An 18,374-nucleotide genomic window follows, 5' to 3' on the forward strand; every position below is an offset into this window, starting at 1 on the left:
ATCAATGGAGAAATCCAACCCTGAATTTCAAATCCTTTGTCCCTGGACCCCGGTGTTCAAATTTGTAAATCATTTTTAAGTGCAAGCTTCATAATGCTTCCTAATAATATAAGCTTTGATCTCAAAATAAAAGATTTCCAAAGATTCCTTTTGACATTTTTTAGATTGCAAAGTTAGTACAGTCCCTTCAACAGAGAGGGGCTTCCTCTGCAGCACAGGGAGTGTTTGGATAGTATTTATGTTGGGATTCTGCCATTTTACACACACACACACACACACACACACACACACTCACACATGCACGCATGCATGCACACGCACACACACAATGTAACATAGAGTCACTGGTATTATCTGCAGGATAACTTCCTTAGCTGAATCTCAGCTGCAGACCCGTCAGCAGATAAAGAAGCTGGAGGAATTACAGCAGAAAGTCTCCTACAAAGGTGACCCCATCGTCCAACACCGACCTATGCTGGAAGAGAGAATTGTGGAGCTCTTTAGGAATTTAATGAAAAGGTAATGTGGACTTCATCACCTCGGAGAAGTTACTCCCAATTCGTTCAAGCTGAGGTAAAGGAGCACCTAAAATTTGGCCTCTATCTAAGATGCTTCCTCCTCTCCCTGCTGTTTTCTTCTTTCAGTGCCTTTGTTGTAGAACGGCAGCCCTGCATGCCTATGCATCCTGATCGGCCCTTGGTCATCAAGACAGGTGTTCAGTTCACTACCAAAGTCAGGTAGGTCATGTCTGTCTATTCTTAGGGTGGGGACAGAATTGTTACCTGGAAAGGATTCTATATTTCCAGATGGGTAGGTAACCCACAACTTTAGGAATATGGCTTTCCATTTGACATCAGTATCAGGAGCAAGAATGGACTTCCCAAGGGGGCAGCTAGGTGGTGCAGTGAGTAGAGCACCGGCCCTGAAGTCAGGAGGACCTGAGTTCAAATTCAGGCTCAAACACTTGACACACTTACTAGCTGTGTGACCTTGGGCAAGTCACTTAACCCCAATTGCCCTGCCTTCCCCCCTCAAAAAAAAAAGAATGGACTTCCCTCAAATCTATCCAGGCATATATGTATGATTCTAGACCAGTTGGCAGGATTCCCAGTATTGCCAGTGATAACTTCACCCTTCCGCAACAACAACAATAGATGATGCAGATTATTTCCTAGCCTCCTGTTCATACTACTCTCTTGGGGGTAAGGGGAAGAGTTCTACTGGCCAGTGGTCTTTTTTGACTTTCAGAGTATGGATATGTGCTTAGTCATTGAGAAAGCCAGCAAGCTACTGGAGTGTTCTCCTTTTAGCTGCCTTAGGAACCCCTATCCTTTTGATTGTTAGTCTCATGACCTTAGACTCTGTTGAAAGTTGGAATAAATGTCACCTTGCAGACCTATAGCAGATACCACTTGGGCTTGTAAGTGGGAGTGTTAATTTCACACTTTTGTCCTCAAGGTAAGATAGGGTTTTGCCCTGTCACACTCAAAATTTCCTTCTGCAGAAATGCAGTTAATATGGCTTTGGGTTTCAGCTTTAGTAAGCAATATTTAAGCTGTGGTACATATGTTTCTGTAACACTTTTCATGAAGTTGCTTTAATAAACATTTTCATTGCCCCCTCGTACCAGTAGGCCCTTATCCTTAGTTCTTGACTTACCTACAAACACCACAAATACCCAAAATTAAGATGCCAAAGACAGTGTTTTAGGGTTTGGGAAAGTGTAATTTGGCATCATGATTTTTGAGGGATAGAATTTGTCAAACTTTTTTTTATTGGAAACGAGGTTTTGTGATGGTATTAGACTTTTCTTCATCTTGGGGAATCTTTAACTTATGTTGCCCCCTAATGTAATTGTTTTTATGTGACTATTAAAAAACTGCATTGACTTTTCTAATAGGTTATTGGTCAAATTTCCTGAATTAAACTATCAACTTAAAATTAAAGTATGCATCGACAAGTAAGTAAACCTGCGGCTTTAGCCCTGTTTTTGTTATTGCTTTTGAATGAGGGGATGGAGGAAAGGGCTTTCTAAAGACTTGACTTAAAGGTGAAGATTCAGTCTTCATTCAGAGCTCTTACTTTTTGTAAAGAAGGAGAAAAAATCCTTTATTTAGAAAGTCTGTAATTGACAGTCCTTTTCACTTGTTGAGTTTACCCTTTGTACATAGATTCTGAGACGGGAAAGTGAAGTCAAAAAAGAAACGGAAAATCCAGAATTTCTTCCCAGAAAATTTTGAGTGTAGGCATTTCATCTTGGGTTATATAAAATGTGTTGCTATGCGCTCAGATAACCACCATTGTCTCTGAAGACGAGTTGAGATTTGCTGTGGTGGACTTTGCCATACTTCCTTTATTGGGAGGTGAAATGTTTGTTGTTAGTCCATAGATTTTAGGTTTGAAAGGGCCACCCTTCATCAGCCTTAACTTCTTCCTAAGCATTATGCCTACACTTTGGAAAACTGCCACTACTTTTCTAGTTGTGGTTACATGGTCTAACTGGCTAGGCTTCTTTTTATTTATTTTTTGTGCTTTTGTCCAATTCCATGATTCATCAGTGTGGGGAAATCCAAGTGTAGAAATACCCTCCATTGATGCCAGTTGGCAACTCTTTTTTACCTTAGAGTCTTAGAGAATTGCCTATGGCACTGAAGGAAATTACTTGCCCATGGTTACACAGTTAGTTTGTGTCAAGGGCAGGACTTGAATTCAGCTCAAAGATTCCCCTATCCACTATACCATGCAGAATCTCCATAGGCATGGATAATTTAGAGCAAAGGCATCAAACTCATGGGCCTACCCTCACACCCACAAAAGGCTGAACCAGATTAAAATGTAATTGGGAAATGTTTAACAAAAATATATGAAAATACAATGCAACATAGATAATGCTAATTGGTGGTTTTCTAAGACAACATACCACCCACAGAGATCTGTTTCTATTATAATTTGATACTGTTGATTTAGAGTGTACAAAGCACATACTTCCAAGGACTTAACAGCATTTTCTATTAAAATTGCAGCCCTAATGGTGCTTTGTTAATTTTAATATTATTCAATGTAATTATATACACACATATGTATGTATGTATGTAATACATATATATTTATACACACATATACATGCATACATATTTATGCAATTAGAAAAAGGTTAAAAGAGATCCAGATTTCTAGGTATAGGCTGGTACTGGTCATCAGTCTTCAACTACTAAGTTACTGCTTAATTTACCTCCATCCCTATAACTTTACTTAGTTAATTTAATGACTATGTTTTCTTTAATCTAGACTTTATAATGAGTTTTCTCTTACTCTGGGAGATATTACTCAAATTAACTCCTCAGAGAAAAGACTCCTTTTTATTCTTTTATCCTTGCTTCCTTCTCTTGTGGCAATTAAAAAAAATTGTGGCATTAAAAACAAAAAAGGAAAATTTCAGTATTTCTCCCTGACCTAAACCCCATGATGGTCCTCTCCAAAGATATTGTTTTATTTCCCTATCCTCTCACCCCTATTTGACCCATTTCTGCTGCTTTTGAAGCCAGAAATTAAGGCAGAAGCTAATTTGAATAAAATACTAGAAATTATCACTAGCTACTCTTACAGGCATCTAGCTCTTTAGAAATCTGTTTCTACCTTTGCTTTTTAAGGTATCAGAACCTTCTTTTCCCTTCTTTTTTCATATATATATATACACAGAGAGAGAGAGAGAGAGAGAGCACCCCATTGCTACATATACAGGTTTGTCCCTAAAGTCTTAGTGCAGTTTTAGGCTATTAAAGATTTTGGGGCCTCCCTCTATACTTTTAAAGCACATTCAAATAGAACAGTTTTCAAAAAGAGCTATATAGTGGTTTTTCCACAGGACAATACAGGAGGAAGCAAACTGGGGCTCTTGAAGGAACATGGGGCCTGTTTTATTGAAAATGTTTTCATATTCTCAACAGAGACTCTGGTGATGTCGCGGCATTAAGAGGGTAAGTCCTCTCGAAGATTCCTCTCATTCTTTTGATTCTGTTTTCCACATCTCTACTTTCCAGCCACTAAGTTGCTTTTCTTTTGTGATTCAGATCCCGGAAGTTCAACATTCTGGGAACAAACACAAAAGTGATGAACATGGAGGAGTCTAACAATGGTAGCCTCTCTGCAGAGTTCAAACACTTGGTATGTAGGAAACAATTTACCCTCTCTTACTTTCAGAGGTAGGGCAAGAAGTGAACAATTGTGTGAGATGGTGTTCTGTTTCTTCCTATAGACCCTGAGGGAGCAGAGATGTGGCAATGGGGGCCGGGCCAACTGTGATGTAAGTTGGTAGGATGGGTGAGGGGGAGCTGACCTGGGAGGGCTTAACTTTACCAAGAAAAAAGAAAAATTGTAAGCCAATGGCTGTTGTCAGAAATCATTCTGGCTTGCCACATCACTGGTTACAAGCCAGTCCCAGATTATTCTGGGAAGTCACTCTTTATCAGTCAGGGGACTTTCCAGTTTCCCTTAGCTATTATACACAACCCCTAGAAATTTCCCATCTTGCCTGAGACTTAAAGGGTTTCATTAACTTTACAGTTTTATTTCCATCACATACCAGTTGAGTGTGTTTGCCTTGTTTTACCTACCCAGGAAAGTTAGTTATGATAGGAAAGGGCAGAGGTGCCATATTGGAGATTTTCATGACAACTTGATTATCTTTTCTTTTTTCTTCCTTTCTTCTTTATGCATCCAGCCATCCCTCAGCTTCAAGTGATTAGCTCCTCAGTTCATCTCATTTTGCTGGAAAAAAAGTTGTCCTGTCATTAAGACTGCAGTTTATAACCTTTTAAGATTATCCTTTTAAGCTCCATTAGGACTGGCATCATATCTTCTACATCTTTGTATTTTTGAGCATGTACATGGCTCTATTTTTTGGCCTCTTTATATGACTAGCTGGTCTGATCTCAGGACATTAATTTAGTTCAATTTAACAGACATTAATTACTTACCATATGCCGAGAACCATACTCTGTATTCACTGAGGGAGATAGAACAGTGAACAGGCCATGGTCCCTGTCCTTATGCTGCTCACAGTGTAGTGGAGGTATACAAAACATGTATTAATGACTGAAGTACAAAATAGACCATTAGTGTATAAGAGAAACAAGCCAAGTGAGTGTCAGGTGAAGTCATGGGGGTTGAAAAATAATTTCCTAAGGCTAGGGGCAGGAGGTGGTTGTTGCAGGGAAGCAATCAAGGAATGCTTTGTTGGAAAAGGTGGTACTTGGGTGAATTCTTGAAGGTTGGGTGATATTTCACCTGGAGAGATGGAGAACTGGGGGTGGAGAGATCCAGGTTATTGAATCCCCTTCCCTCTTCTGCTGGTGTTGGTGGATAACACTGTTTTCTCTGATCTCTGAAGCTAGATCTCTGTCTCCTCTTGACAGGCCTCTCTGATAGTGACTGAAGAACTTCATCTCATCACCTTTGAAACAGAAGTTTACCATCAGGGCCTAAAGATCGACTTGGAGGTTAGCCCTGCCCAAGAAGCTGGACAGGGACGGGAATCTTTAGGATAAATTTAGGGCAGGCAGGTTTTCCTAGAGATGAGATAACCTGAATGTTGGTTGTTGAGTAACTTCATTTTAAACAGTCATTGTTTGGGGCTTGTTGTTCATCTCCTTGTATCCTCACCTCCAACCTGCCTTATCCCCTTCTTTTGTGCCTCCTATAGGCAGGGTCCTGAATCAGGCACTTGGAAGGAGATATAGGTGTTCTTTGCTTTAAGCCAACTTAACATGAAATTTGGGATTTACAAACTGGATAAACTAGTGGGTCATGATTTGGTATACAAAAGGTCTCACCATAGGATTCCTTATGTCATTTTTTTAACCCTCCTCACATATTCGAACAAATTTACTTTGTAGCAATTTGATTTATGCATAGAATTTTCAGAAATGCTTCTGTCATGTAAAATAAGGCTCTCTTTGGGTCTAATGGGGGGTGAGAAGCTTTGCTTGTATGTATCCCCCCTTTTGACAGATTGGAAATTGAAGCCTGACACAGTTCAGTGGCTTCGTCAGTCACCTTGGGAGTTAATGGCAAAGCTGGACTAGCACTCTGCTCTCCTGACTTCAGACATAGGGTATCCTGCACAAGGATGTGTAGACCTACATTGTAGAGCAGTGCTTCTTAAACTGTGGGTCACAACTCTGCATGGGATTGTGGATGGGGTTGCAAGTTGAAAAAGTTTAAGAAGCCCTGTGAGCATTTGGTTGAGAGTTAGTAATAAGTGTGGGTGCAAAATGGGGGTTTGAGAGGTTTGGGTATACACTGACAATTCTGCTTCCCTTATTCCACAGACACACTCCTTACCAGTAGTGGTAATCTCTAACATCTGTCAGATGCCAAATGCCTGGGCTTCAATCCTTTGGTATAACCTGTTGACCAATAACCCCAAGGTTAGTGTACAGCCACCAGGGGAGCCATATGGCTTTTTTTTGTGGTTAGGAGGAGCCTCCTGTTCTTTTCTGTCTTATCTTTGACCCCAGCCTTCTTTCCATTCAATGATGTGTGATATGTTTCTTGAGCAGAACGTTAACTTCTTCACCAAGCCTCCTATCGGGACATGGGATCAAGTTGCTGAGGTGCTAAGCTGGCAGTTTTCCTCCACCACGAAGCGTGGCTTGAGCATTGAGCAGTTGACCACACTAGCAGAGAAGCTTTTAGGTAAGCAGCCTGTCTTCCCTTCTCTCTGCCTCCTTAGAAATATGATATTCCCATAGAAAAAATAAAATTATTGGTACAGTGTTATTCATCCAGAAAATCTTATTTCAAGTGTGTAAGAAGAGAAGTGTCATCAAATTTATGCTCCATCAAGGTTGAGGGGAGGGAAGGGAGTAGCAGCTGCATTTGAGGGAGGCCTTTCTATGGGCTTCAGAGCCAGAATTCTTCTCAGTATTCCTATTCTTCCTCCCCACAGTCTCCCCCCCCCCCCACCCCCAGAATGTTATGTTCCCACATTAGATGAGGAAGGCATAGTTACAGGATCACACGCCCAGTCCTCCCGTAAACTCTCTGGCTTCCTCTTTAAAGAAGAATTCCAGTAGAGAGTTAGATGCTACACAGTATGCATCCATAACCCAGTTTTTTCAAGCTTTGCAAAGAAGCAGAGAAGTTGTAAATGGGATTAATATGCATATGGGACACTTAGCTTCATTCTGTACCATAGCTAAAGACTCAGCCTGTCTAACTTTAGTCTGCCATCTTGCCAGTGTATACTGTTGATAATAAGGAAGACTATGTGAAAGAATGTAACTGACTCACTGCAGCTCATCTGTAGTTTTGGAAAAACAACTCAAAATATGGATTTTGCTATTGGTAGAATGGTAGTAGTATTAGTCTGGGCCTTTCAAAAGCGACCTATTTGTAGGACTCATACAACATAGGGTAATTGTGGGTTATTCTTAGGAAATCAGACCTTGATACAAGGTTGAATATCTCACCCCCTAATTCTTTTTCTTTTTAGGACCTGGTGTGAATTACTCAGGGTGCCAGATCACATGGGCCAAATTTTGCAAAGTAAGCCTTCTAGTTATTAAGTCCCTGTTGGCCTGCCTATAGATGGGGATGAAAAGGAGGGGATATCCTTGGGAATTTGACAGTTTTCTGAGGGTAGAAATGGGTGCTCTCTTGGGACAGTGGGACAGTCTTTGAGTGACTGTACACTCTGTTTTGTGGGGTAGAAGGACATTTTTACCTTAGTATAAAGAGAGAAAGGGAAGTTAGCTATAGATTATCAGTACCTGCACTATATTCTCTTTGGGGAATTTGGTACTCTATGGGGTGAGGAACTATCATAGCCACTGCATATACTAGATTTAACACATCCTTCTCTCCAGGAAAACATGGCTGGCAAAGGTTTCTCCTTCTGGGTTTGGTTGGACAACATTATCGACCTGGTGAAAAAGTACATTTTGGCATTGTGGAATGAAGGGTAAGCCAATACTCCTGTTTGGAGGAGGAAGAGAGAGAGCACACTAGTGGGAAAAATAGCATATGTCATTCTAGTTTCTCAAGAAGCCACTTGACACAGTGGCATTGGAGTAATGAGGAAAATGAGTCTTAACCCTCCTTTTTGCCCTGTTTGGCCACAGGTACATAATGGGCTTCATTAGCAAGGAACGAGAGAGAGCCATCCTGAGCACGAAACCCCCTGGGACCTTCCTGTTGAGGTTCAGTGAGAGCAGTAAAGAGGGAGGCATCACCTTCACCTGGGTGGAGAAGGATATTAGTGGTGAGTTGGAACAGAGGCCTTCCCTCCCCATGCCCCCTGCTGTGAGTAACCCTCACCATCCACAGCCTGCCCCCATGTGATTTTGTATATTCCAGACAGTTTCATATATTCCAGATACTCTTTCCTCAGAGTTACAAAGGGACATTTAGGTGCTTTGTTTTTATTGTGACATCAACAGTACTGCATTAAGGCAAGTCTCATCTGCCCAGTGCAGTTAGTTGAGAGGCAGGGGCTGGATTAAATGGCCCTACCTCCCTTCCAGCCCATGGAGTCTCTTCATTTGTTTATTTATTTATTTGCTTTTGCTCTTATGATTTCCCTGACATTTGTTTTCCCCCTACCTTACTGAACTGACTGCTCAGTCTTTCAGGTTTGTGCTGTAAAGTCTTTCCACCAGAGGGGGCTCTATGATCCCTTAATCCTCATAAACTAACCTCCAAGGTTGTCCTTCCTGGCTGCACCCTCTTTGTTCCCTAAAGCTGCTGCTGATTTTTAGTACCAGACCACTGGGCACTGTGTTCAAGGCCTCAGGCTACACTGATGAGAGAATGTAACATCTCTTTTATAAAGTGCATTTCTGTATAAATGTGAGGTATTGATATTGGTATTGTCATTTCATCCTTCTGGGGGGGATTTTCCTCTTAGATCTCTAGGCCAATAGCCAATGGTCTTCCTTTCTCACATTCCCCCACAGGCAAGACCCAGATCCAGTCAGTGGAACCATACACAAAGCAGCAGCTGAACAATATGTCCTTTGCTGAGATCATCATGGGCTATAAAATCATGGATGCTACCAACATCCTGGTGTCTCCCCTGGTCTATCTCTACCCTGACATTCCCAAGGAGGAGGCATTTGGGAAGTATTGCCGGCCAGAGAGCCAGGAGCATCCTGAAGCTGACCCAGGTAGTCGTTGATTTTCCCTGTACCAGGCATTGAATTCTGAGTCCCTTTGGAGAGGTGGAAAGTCACAGGGTCCTTGGAAGATAGAAAGGTAATGATCTAGTCTTTCTGTGGGCATTCAGTGAATCAGTGATGTTCACTGCTAGCACCACCGTGGACTAGAGCCCTTGTGGCAGGATACAGAGAAAGGAGTAAATGGGTCACTCATTCCAGGAATTCCTAGTTTAATGAGGGGCTCGGGACAAACACACACACAAAACCTTAAAACTTAAAGACAGTATTGAGAATGGAGCTGTCAGTAGCAGCTGGATGAATAGAACTGTGCTTTGTGTTTCCTAAAGTTTTTTGAGCTGTAGATGGCAACACGAGGTGAGAAGGGAAAGGTGCTGAAGCAGAGGGTGGACAGTATTCCATTGGGGTTAATCATAGATTTCCTGGACATGATGAACATTTCAGTAACACTGAAGGAAGGAAATACAAGATCATAGGATCATAGACTTAGAGCTGGAGAAGACCAGAGAGGTCAGTGAGTCTGACCCTTTTATTTTATAGAGGAGGCAACTGAAACCCAGAGCAGTTAGTTACTTGCCCAGGGTCTTAGATAGTGCATATCTCAGGTCAAATTTGAACCCTGGTCTTCATTACTCCTAGCCTAGCCCTCCAACAACTAACTACACCTCTTCTTGACTCCTGCTTGGGTTGGGAGAGTGGACTAGGGAGGGGACAGTGCCATGTGTATTCTTTGAGAGAAAAGCTTTATTCTTTGGCAGCATATGATAGGAGAAGCAGTAGACTAGTGGACAGAGTGCTAGATTAGATGACCTGCCCTAACACTTAACAGTTAGACAACTATTGGCAATCCCTTAACTTCTCCAGCCCCAGGAAAGACTCTAGGGCATTGTTGGTTTTGATTTACTTTGGTGGACAGAGTTCCCTCACCAAGAGTTTCCCACCATGATGCAGACAACACAATCACAGATCATGGATTCTCATATGTGCATATGTAGGAAAGGGATAGAGGCCGAAATAAAGTACTTAGAGTCCAGAAGACCTGACTGGGTTCAAGTCCCCACCTTTGACACTTATGAGGGAGGTGACCAGGTACTTATCTACTTGGTACTGTGGTCAGCTCTTTTAGGACCATGAGTTGTCTTTAAATTGATGCCTCTCATTTTTACCTCTTTTGTTTCCACATATTTACCTTTTCCTCTTTACTAACTCACCCCATGTAATAAAGATTTAAAAAGAAAATTAAAAAAATATTGTAGCAAACCCTACCATATTCAAACCAGTGTGTCTGATATATTAACCACATTTGATAGTGTGTGCAGTAGGTACTCCATATGCATAGTCATCTACTTCTTCAGGGAAGTGAGGGAAGTACATTTTCTCAGTTATCCTCTGAGGCCAAGCTTGGTCAGTATAATTTCAAAGCATTCAGTTTCATTTTTTTTTGTTAGTAAAACTGCTAGAGTTATTGTGTATATTGTTTACTTGGCTAAGCTTACTTCACTCTGCAGCAGTTTATGTAAATATTTCCATGTTTCTCTGAATTCTTAATAATTTTTTCTAAAAATGGAGTATTATTCCATTATATATATGTATGTGTGTATATATATGTGTGTGTATGTATATATATATGTGTGTGTGTGTGTGTGTGTGATGGTTTGTTTAGCCATGCCTCTGTCAATGAATATCTGTCTTATTCCCAGTTTTTTTGCTACCATAAAAAATAGTATGAATATCTTGGTGTTTATGGGACCTTTCTTTCTTCTGTCTTTGAGCTCCTTAGGGGATATATCTAGCCGAGAAATCTCTGGATCATCACTTCTTCTATAACATAATTCCAAATTGCTTTCCAGAACGACCGGACTGACTCATAGCTCCACCACCAGTTTATTAGTGTACTTAGCTAACGTCATAGCCCACTCAACATTAAACATTTCTAGCTTTGGTTAGCTTTGTCAATTTATTGGTATTTGTTGAACCTTCATGATTGTTTTGATTTGTACTTTTCTTATTCTTAACAATTTGGAGCAGGCTTTCCTATGGTTGTTAATAATTTGTAGTTTGTCTTTTGAGGACTTTTTGTTCATATCCTTGGACTACTTATCCATTGGTAAGATTCTAAGTTATAGACAGATTGTACTTCATTCCTATAATGGGAATTCTTATCCAGCTGAAAGCATAGTGTATATAAAAATCCCATGAGTATGTAAGTAAAGATGCACATTTTGTATGTGTATGTATTTTTATACTTGAAAGCAATGGCTGCATCATTCAGTGTCTGCTGAAAGAGAGCCCAGGGCTTTAATTCATACCCCTCTGAGTCTTTTTTCTGCTATAATTTTCCACACTTCCTTCAGGACTCATGGACATCATTATAGAGACTGTGATTATATAAAGTTCACAAAATACAAAATGGAAATTATATAGCCATTGTATTTTTAAAGATGGATTAAAATGTTCTCTCTTGAAGTCAGCTTCACTTGCCCTTCTTTTCCCCTGATATAACCCGCTTTTCTCTTTGTTTTGCCATAATTTTAAGGGAATTTCAGAGTATGAACTGCTTCCAAATTAAAAGGCTCCACTAGGAATTGCATGTGTGGAGTGGGGAAGTGGAGAAGGAGATATTGGCCTGAACTAATTAGGTCTCCCTCTGCCTTTGTTCCGCCAATTCAGTTTGTTCATGGTGCAGTTTATGACGTGGCTTCCTGGTTGCTCCTTATCTCTCTCTCTCCACCTTGTCCTTCAGTTGGAGATCTATTAATCAGCCCCTGTCACTTCTGCCTTCTTGTTTTGTGGAGACCATCCAGGCCTTGGCTAGTAGTTTGGCTATTTATGCTTTAAGACACAAGATCCCAATCTGAGGCTACATCCTTGATTAGCATTTTCCTCTTCCTATCATGTTTTGGAGTGGGAGGGATTGGCCTTCTTTGAGGCCCACATTGTCTCCTTCTGGGGGAAGGATATAGGTCACAAGAAAGAAACTGACATGCCATAACTAGACTGCCTTTGTTATAGAAGGAAGGTAGGTGGGTCACAGATCATGTATCTAGAGGCTCTTTTGAGTATGATGAGGCAGTTAAAAAATCAGGGATGGTAAAATAGATAGGTACGGGCCAATGGCATAATGAGGACAGCCCCCCAACAAAAAGCTCTTTGGACATCCCCATTCTCTACCTCCACTGTCAGGTCCCATAGTGACAGGTCTCTCTCCTCCAAAGATCCTCCTCGTTGGCCTCTTCCCCCACTCAGACACATCATAGCCATTTAAAAATAACAAGTTATTTGCCACAGTTAAAGGAAACTTCAGAATATGAACTTTATATAATTTAGATAAATCACAATCATAGATTCTTTCAGATTCATAGCTTTACCAGACTTGAAGTCATTATCCACTCTCTTTTCTCACCCACCATACCCGCTCTCCCAAACCTTACTCACTAGAGGTCTTTTCTGTCTGGACCTCAGATTTGCCCATGATAGTTTCTTAAAAGTTTTGAAATTCTTCATCGTCACCAGAACCCTGACTCAGCAGATTCTGCTGGGCTCCTCCCCTAGAAGTAGCCTTTCTTCTCAAACAACCTGGGCCGCATATCTTTGAGAAGTCCTCTGAAGCCTCTTAATTTAGTCTCTCTTTTTCCTTTCTGACTTTTCAGTTTCTTTTTAAGCCCCAACCTTCACGTGTCTGCTTTGTCATCCCTCCTGCCCTCAAGTTATTTGCCTGTCTGAGGCTTACATCAAAATAACAGGGCTTAAAGTACTATCAGCATAGATGTTAGCATTAAAATGAGTATATTTAAAACTTAATTACATCAATCTTTGCCAGATTGAGGTTACTGTCCCGATCATCAATCAGAAAGTCAGGAGTGAAAGGGAACTTAAATATAATTTAGTTCAGTACTTTCATTTTACAAATTAAGAAACTGAGTCTATATTAGATGATTTACTTAGGATTGCCTAGCTAGGGTAGAGTCAGTACTAGAACCCCATTCTCACTCCATCAGGTACATTTTCCAAAATACCCGCTATCGCTACCTTTTTAATAGTTTTTAAATTGAGGGTTTTTTGCTGAGGACTGTATTGGGATGATGCCTTCATTTGTGAAGTTTACTATAAGCCTGCCGTGTTTTAAAACATACAACTCAAGGCAAATTTGTTTTAACAAATCCACATAATCTGAGTTTAATAGGTTCATAATTGCTTGTGGTTCTGTGTATTCTACAAAGAGAACTTTGTGGACCTGGCCCTTGTTCCTTGAGACCTTTAGATTGTAGTAGACACTAACAAAGACAGATAAGTAAAAGAACAGAAGCAAAAATGTTAAACCAGTGTATGAATTAAATGTAAGCTCAGAAATCCTGAAGATCTTGGGCAAATAAAAAAACAGAATGAGTTGAGGAGTCGGAGTTGGAGGTATCTCCAAGTCCAGATGGGGCAAGGAGATGCTGACTTCATGCTGCGCTATCAGAGACAGCATTGATTGGACAGGGGGAAAAAAAGGCCAGTGCTGTAGATGAAGATGGAGAGTTCATCAAAACTTCCATCCTGGACATTACTGGACTGCAGCGAAGATCTGACACCTTAGAGTCTCCTTGGGCCAGGGATGTTTCTCTTCTTATGTATTTGTAAATTCAGGTCCCACTTAACAGAACTGGGTTTCCTTGCTTTTCACAGGTGCTGCCCCATACCTGAAGACCAAGTTTATCTGTGTGACCCCGTAAGTGTTTTCCCCATTTGTGCTTCCATTCCTTGTGCCCTAAGTTGTCCCTGAGAGTAGAAAACTGGGTGATAGAGAACTAGTAAGGGGCTAGGGAGGGGTCCCCAGAGACCACAGTCATTTCTTAAAATGACCTCTGTGTGTTAGAAGCTCGAGCTTTTGTTTTTTATGTTGGAAACCAGAGTTTGATGGCTTGTTGTGTGTGTGTTGTTTTTCTTTTTTTCTCTATTATGTCGTGTCAACCCCGCCCATTCCCCCCACTCCCCATTTCCTACAGAACGACCTGCAGCAATACCATTGACCTGCCGATGTCCCCCCGCACTTTAGATTCATTGATGCAGTTTGGAAATAATGGTGAAGGAGCTGAGCCCTCAGGAACAGGGGGACAGTTTGGTGAGTGCACAGTCGACAAAGACCCCCAGACTTCTTCCTTATCAGCTGAAGTCACTATGTGCAGAAATCCCTGGGCTGAAGGAGTGGGAGAGTAAAAAATGGGGAACTCTGACCTTTTTATAGGAAGGAACCCTGATGGAGAACTCTCTGAATTACCCATAGACAGAGGAGTGGAGGCCAAGGCCTCAACACCTCAAGTTGACTTAGGATCAATGGGTTGGGGCCTTCTGGTACAGAGGAAAAATAAGCTTCTTGCCTTCAGGGAGCACTCATTCTGATGGCAGAGACATACAAGCCACACAGGAAACAGAAGAAAGGGTGCTTACAAAACAGCATGCAAGCAAATACACAATCACCTAGTGAAACTAGGTGGTCAGTAGAGGTTGAATTGATTAAATTAAGTACTGAGCGCATAAAGGAATGGAGCAGTGGCATGTGTGGTTATTTACTGAAGAAGAATTTTGGTTGGCAGGAAGGAGGATACTCTAAGCAAAAGGCTGTCTGAGGACAAAGGCAGGAGAGCACATGGAGTTTGAGGGAGAAGAAGACAATAATAGTACTAATAATGACCACTGGCATTTATAAACTAGTCTGGCTAAGGCTTCATGGCTGTGTGGGGAGAGCAGTGGAGCAGGGCAAATGGAGAAACCTTTTGAAGCCTGAGCTGAAGATTCTCGATAGAGAGGAGAAGTGATGGCAATGAAGGGAAGGGATGATTTAAGAACAGCCAGTTCCCAGTTGTCTTTGCCAGTTGGAGTAGGGACTAAATAACAGCAACAGAAATAAATTTTCAAACTTCATTTCACCCCGATTTATTAGCCTTCTCCCCGGGTAGCTTTTGACCAAAACTGCTCCATAACCCAAGGAGCAAATAGATGGCATTTGAGTCTGATAAGTAATCAGCCCTCTAAATCACTCAGCCATCTACGGTGGGTTCATTTTAGGAGACATACTGCCCCACCACAGCTTGGAAGGCAGCTTTCTGGACCCCATAAAACATTTCATTTACACATACTACCCCTTTAACACCAAATAAAAGGCTAGGAAACCCTTGCCCAGTAGTAAGGACCTCTTAAACCTACCAGGAAGTCACAAAAGTTATGGGGAGTTGTGGGACTGTGGTTTTGCTAAGTTGGCAGAGAGTACAAGTTATCAGACACTTTTCTGTTTATATCTAATATTCACTTTAGCTAAACCTTGAGGTTATCCTTTCGATCTAAAGTTCAGCATCAGATGTAGAATTGTGTCATGCCACAGAATCTCAAAAGTGGAAGGGAGCTCAGAGGCCATCTAGTCCAACCTGTACCAGTACAAGAATCTGCTTTCCAGTATTGCTGAGCAAGTCATCCAAGCTCCCAAAACTGTTTTTCCTGTTCTCCCACTGATCAGCTTACCTAGTGCATAATGCCATTTTCTAAAGTGACCTTAAGACTCTTGATTTTCAGAATACTTCCTTTCATCCCTGATTACAGGACTTTTGTGTGAGATCCTTTTTAGAGGTCACAGTGTGATTCACAGAGGGGAGTGGGGCATGTTTTCTTGGAATTTAACCTGAATCGGTTGCCATTTTTGAAGGAGAGCTACATGGAAAAGTGGGTGGAAACAGCAATGACCCAAGCCTCTAGATACTCTACCTGGGGGCCTGGGATACCGGGTAGGATGGAGGGGTGGGTTGTGCCCTTCTAGCTTTGAGGAAATCAGGTCACTGAGCTATATCTCTCTCTTTGTCCTTCCTTCTCTCTCTGTCCCTCCAGAGACCCTCACGTTTGACATGGACTTGACTTCTGAGTGTGCTGCATCCCCCATGTGATGGGCTAAGAATGGAACTACAGAATGATGTAACTGAGGCACCTAAACCCCACCCCATCCCTTCCAAAAAGAAACCCCAAACCCAACAACCAAATCCCAGATCAACTGAAACTTGTACCTTTGTGACTACAGGTCATTTTCTTGGATCTCCTGCTTCTCATTTATCCTTAAGTGATTAGGGTACCTTTCTCCTAGAGAAATGAGTGCTTCTAGGTTATATGGTATTAACCAAACAGAAGTCAAATAGTTCATTCTTTAAGTCTATGGTTGTTTGGGTGGGAGTGTGGGGGGTGGGGGAGGCAGGAGGGAGAAGAAAGGACTGTACTTTGATTCTCCCCTGCTAACATTCTTCCTCAATAATTATTTGGGGATTTTTGTGTGTGTTCTGGGTTTTTCTGTTTTGTTTTTTTGTTTTGCTAGACAAGTGCCTACTGGTGCCAGCTGCATCCAGTGCCTGTTTTGTAAGTTAATGCTCCAGGCTGTATCTGACTGCATGCTGCCAGCACCTGCTGCACCTATTATCTTGCTAACATCCAAATAGAAGTGAGGACTTTTTAATCCTCTAGGTTTCTTTTTAAACCGGGAAAAGTTAAAATCAAAAGGAAAGAAACCCCACTCTGTCCTGTATCAAAGCTTTTAAAAAAATGTATTTAAGATTCCTCGGAGACTTCTTCCAGGTAATCAGCAATCCCAGATGGCAATCTCTCCTTAAATTCCTAAAGTGAGTTCATCGAATTCGTTCGTTCATTCATCCATTCAACAAACATGCTCAGGGTGCTGGGGACACAAAGGGAAAATCTGACATGATCCCTGCCCTCAAGGAGTGTACTGTTGATTACCTCAAAATGGCAGCTGAAGCTCTGGAGCAATCGCTTGGCCTTTAAAACAGACATTTTTAAAAATTTTCTTTGGTAAATCTTTTTATTCCCTTTGCTGCCTCTTGGCCCCACGGCTTTAGTTTCTGGTTCTGAGCTTGGTTGTTAGGGTGCCTTATTTGGGCTGGAGGGATTCTTCCCTCCTCAGTCCATATGACCCTCCTGGCAACATGTCCTCCTCTTCCCTTCTGGTTCCTCAGCATCTAAATCCTGTTGCTTTAGGAATCCTGGTCTTGGAGCCTTGTGAAATCAGCATATAAAAGAGCTGTGGGTGCCAGCAATAGTGTCAGGCCATGAGCCTCACAAAGTGCCCTGTTGGTTTCAGGGGACGTGGCTCTCTCAGGTTCTTGAAGGTTTTCAGCACTTATTTCACTTTTAACATAGAGTGGAGACATACAGAATCATAGAATGTTCCAGCGCAAAGGAATTTTAGGAGACTTTCTGCTAAGGCCAGAGCTCCTACTTTGATTGGGCCTGTGTCCCATGGCTTTCCCCAAACCTGGGGGTGAGTCAGAGGTCCCTTTTTTGGGCCTGGGAGGCAGCAGGAAGACCCCACCTCTTGACTGGCCTTAAATTGTTCTCAGGCCTCTTCTGGTGCTTCTCTTTTTGCCTTCCTAGTATTAGCCAGCCAGATGATGTGCACATTTGTAGTATTGTCCCAGGTGCTTTCTTAAAGAGCATTTAGGTCCCGTCTGCTCCAGAGGCAGCGGCTTGGGATATGAGGACCTTGAAGAGTCTGTTCTTAGTTGTTTCCTACCCTCTGTCAATCCCCAAAGCAGCCTTTGAGCTGAATGGGGAGACTGATATCCCTCAGAGCACTACAGTAGTTGCTCTTGGTCTGATTCGTCTTTGTGATGGGATGGAGCACCTTGATCATGAAGGCTGGAAAACAGGGCTGTGCCAGAGAGAGTCTCGGTTGCTATTTTGCAGTGTGGGGCTGGAGGAGAGATGGAAGACTCAGTGCCTGGGGGGGGGGGGGGGCGCGGCATTTAGCATCGATGATTTTAAGTAGCATGTGTCTTTCTGTTTCTAATTCTTGTGATGACAAAAGCAGTGAAAGAAATTGAAACTTAATTTACCATTTCCTCCATTTATTTCTTTCCAGAACAGTACCTTGAGTAGGTCTGCTGCCCTTCTCAAAACCCTTTCAAACTCCCCTCCCCCCTCATCATGCCCCCAAGGGGCTTCCCTCTTATCAGTTCATCTTGTACATTGGTTCTGTTTGTAAAACAACCTCTGAGCTGCTAACCTAGTCCTCCTTGCATTCTGACTCCAGTGTATACTTCATACTGTAAAAATAAAGTTGGGTTTTTGTATATTTTATTGCTGTATCTATCTGCTTTTAACTTCTAGAAATAAACATTTTAAAGCAATTACCTGACCATGTAGCATCTTTCTTGCCCTCTTTCA

General features: G+C 41.8%; 1 protein-coding gene across 5 annotated transcripts in view; it reads left to right on the forward strand.

Annotated features, from left to right (window-relative positions):
- The window catches only part of STAT3 (signal transducer and activator of transcription 3), a 56,066-nt gene extending 37,729 nt beyond the window's left edge, over positions 1 to 18,337 (forward strand). For 2 of the 5 annotated variants that reach the window (XM_036754879.1, XM_036754878.1), the window contains 16 exons: positions 361 to 519; positions 645 to 737; positions 1,901 to 1,960; positions 3,948 to 3,977; positions 4,071 to 4,164; positions 4,256 to 4,303; positions 5,415 to 5,498; positions 6,330 to 6,428; positions 6,561 to 6,696; positions 7,496 to 7,548; positions 7,869 to 7,963; positions 8,124 to 8,263; positions 8,958 to 9,170; positions 13,845 to 13,887; positions 14,165 to 14,280; positions 16,035 to 18,337. In XM_036754879.1, coding sequence (XP_036610774.1) covers positions 361 to 519; positions 645 to 737; positions 1,901 to 1,960; positions 3,948 to 3,977; positions 4,071 to 4,164; positions 4,256 to 4,303; positions 5,415 to 5,498; positions 6,330 to 6,428; positions 6,561 to 6,696; positions 7,496 to 7,548; positions 7,869 to 7,963; positions 8,124 to 8,263; positions 8,958 to 9,170; positions 13,845 to 13,887; positions 14,165 to 14,280; positions 16,035 to 16,090 — 1,519 coding nt within the window. In that variant the 3' untranslated portion in view covers positions 16,091 to 18,337. The remainder of the gene's footprint in view (positions 1 to 360; positions 520 to 644; positions 738 to 1,900; positions 1,961 to 3,947; positions 3,978 to 4,070; positions 4,165 to 4,255; positions 4,304 to 5,414; positions 5,499 to 6,329; positions 6,429 to 6,560; positions 6,697 to 7,495; positions 7,549 to 7,868; positions 7,964 to 8,123; positions 8,264 to 8,957; positions 9,171 to 13,844; positions 13,888 to 14,164; positions 14,281 to 16,034) is intronic. The other 3 variants (XM_036754881.1, XM_036754880.1, XM_036754882.1) reach the window with 3 other exon arrangements.
- The last annotated feature ends 37 nt before the right edge of the window (positions 18,338 to 18,374 follow it).

The sequence above is a fragment of the Trichosurus vulpecula genome, chromosome 4, assembly GCF_011100635.1.
Source record: "Trichosurus vulpecula isolate mTriVul1 chromosome 4, mTriVul1.pri, whole genome shotgun sequence".
In the NCBI taxonomy this organism is placed as follows: domain Eukaryota; kingdom Metazoa; phylum Chordata; class Mammalia; order Diprotodontia; family Phalangeridae; genus Trichosurus; species Trichosurus vulpecula.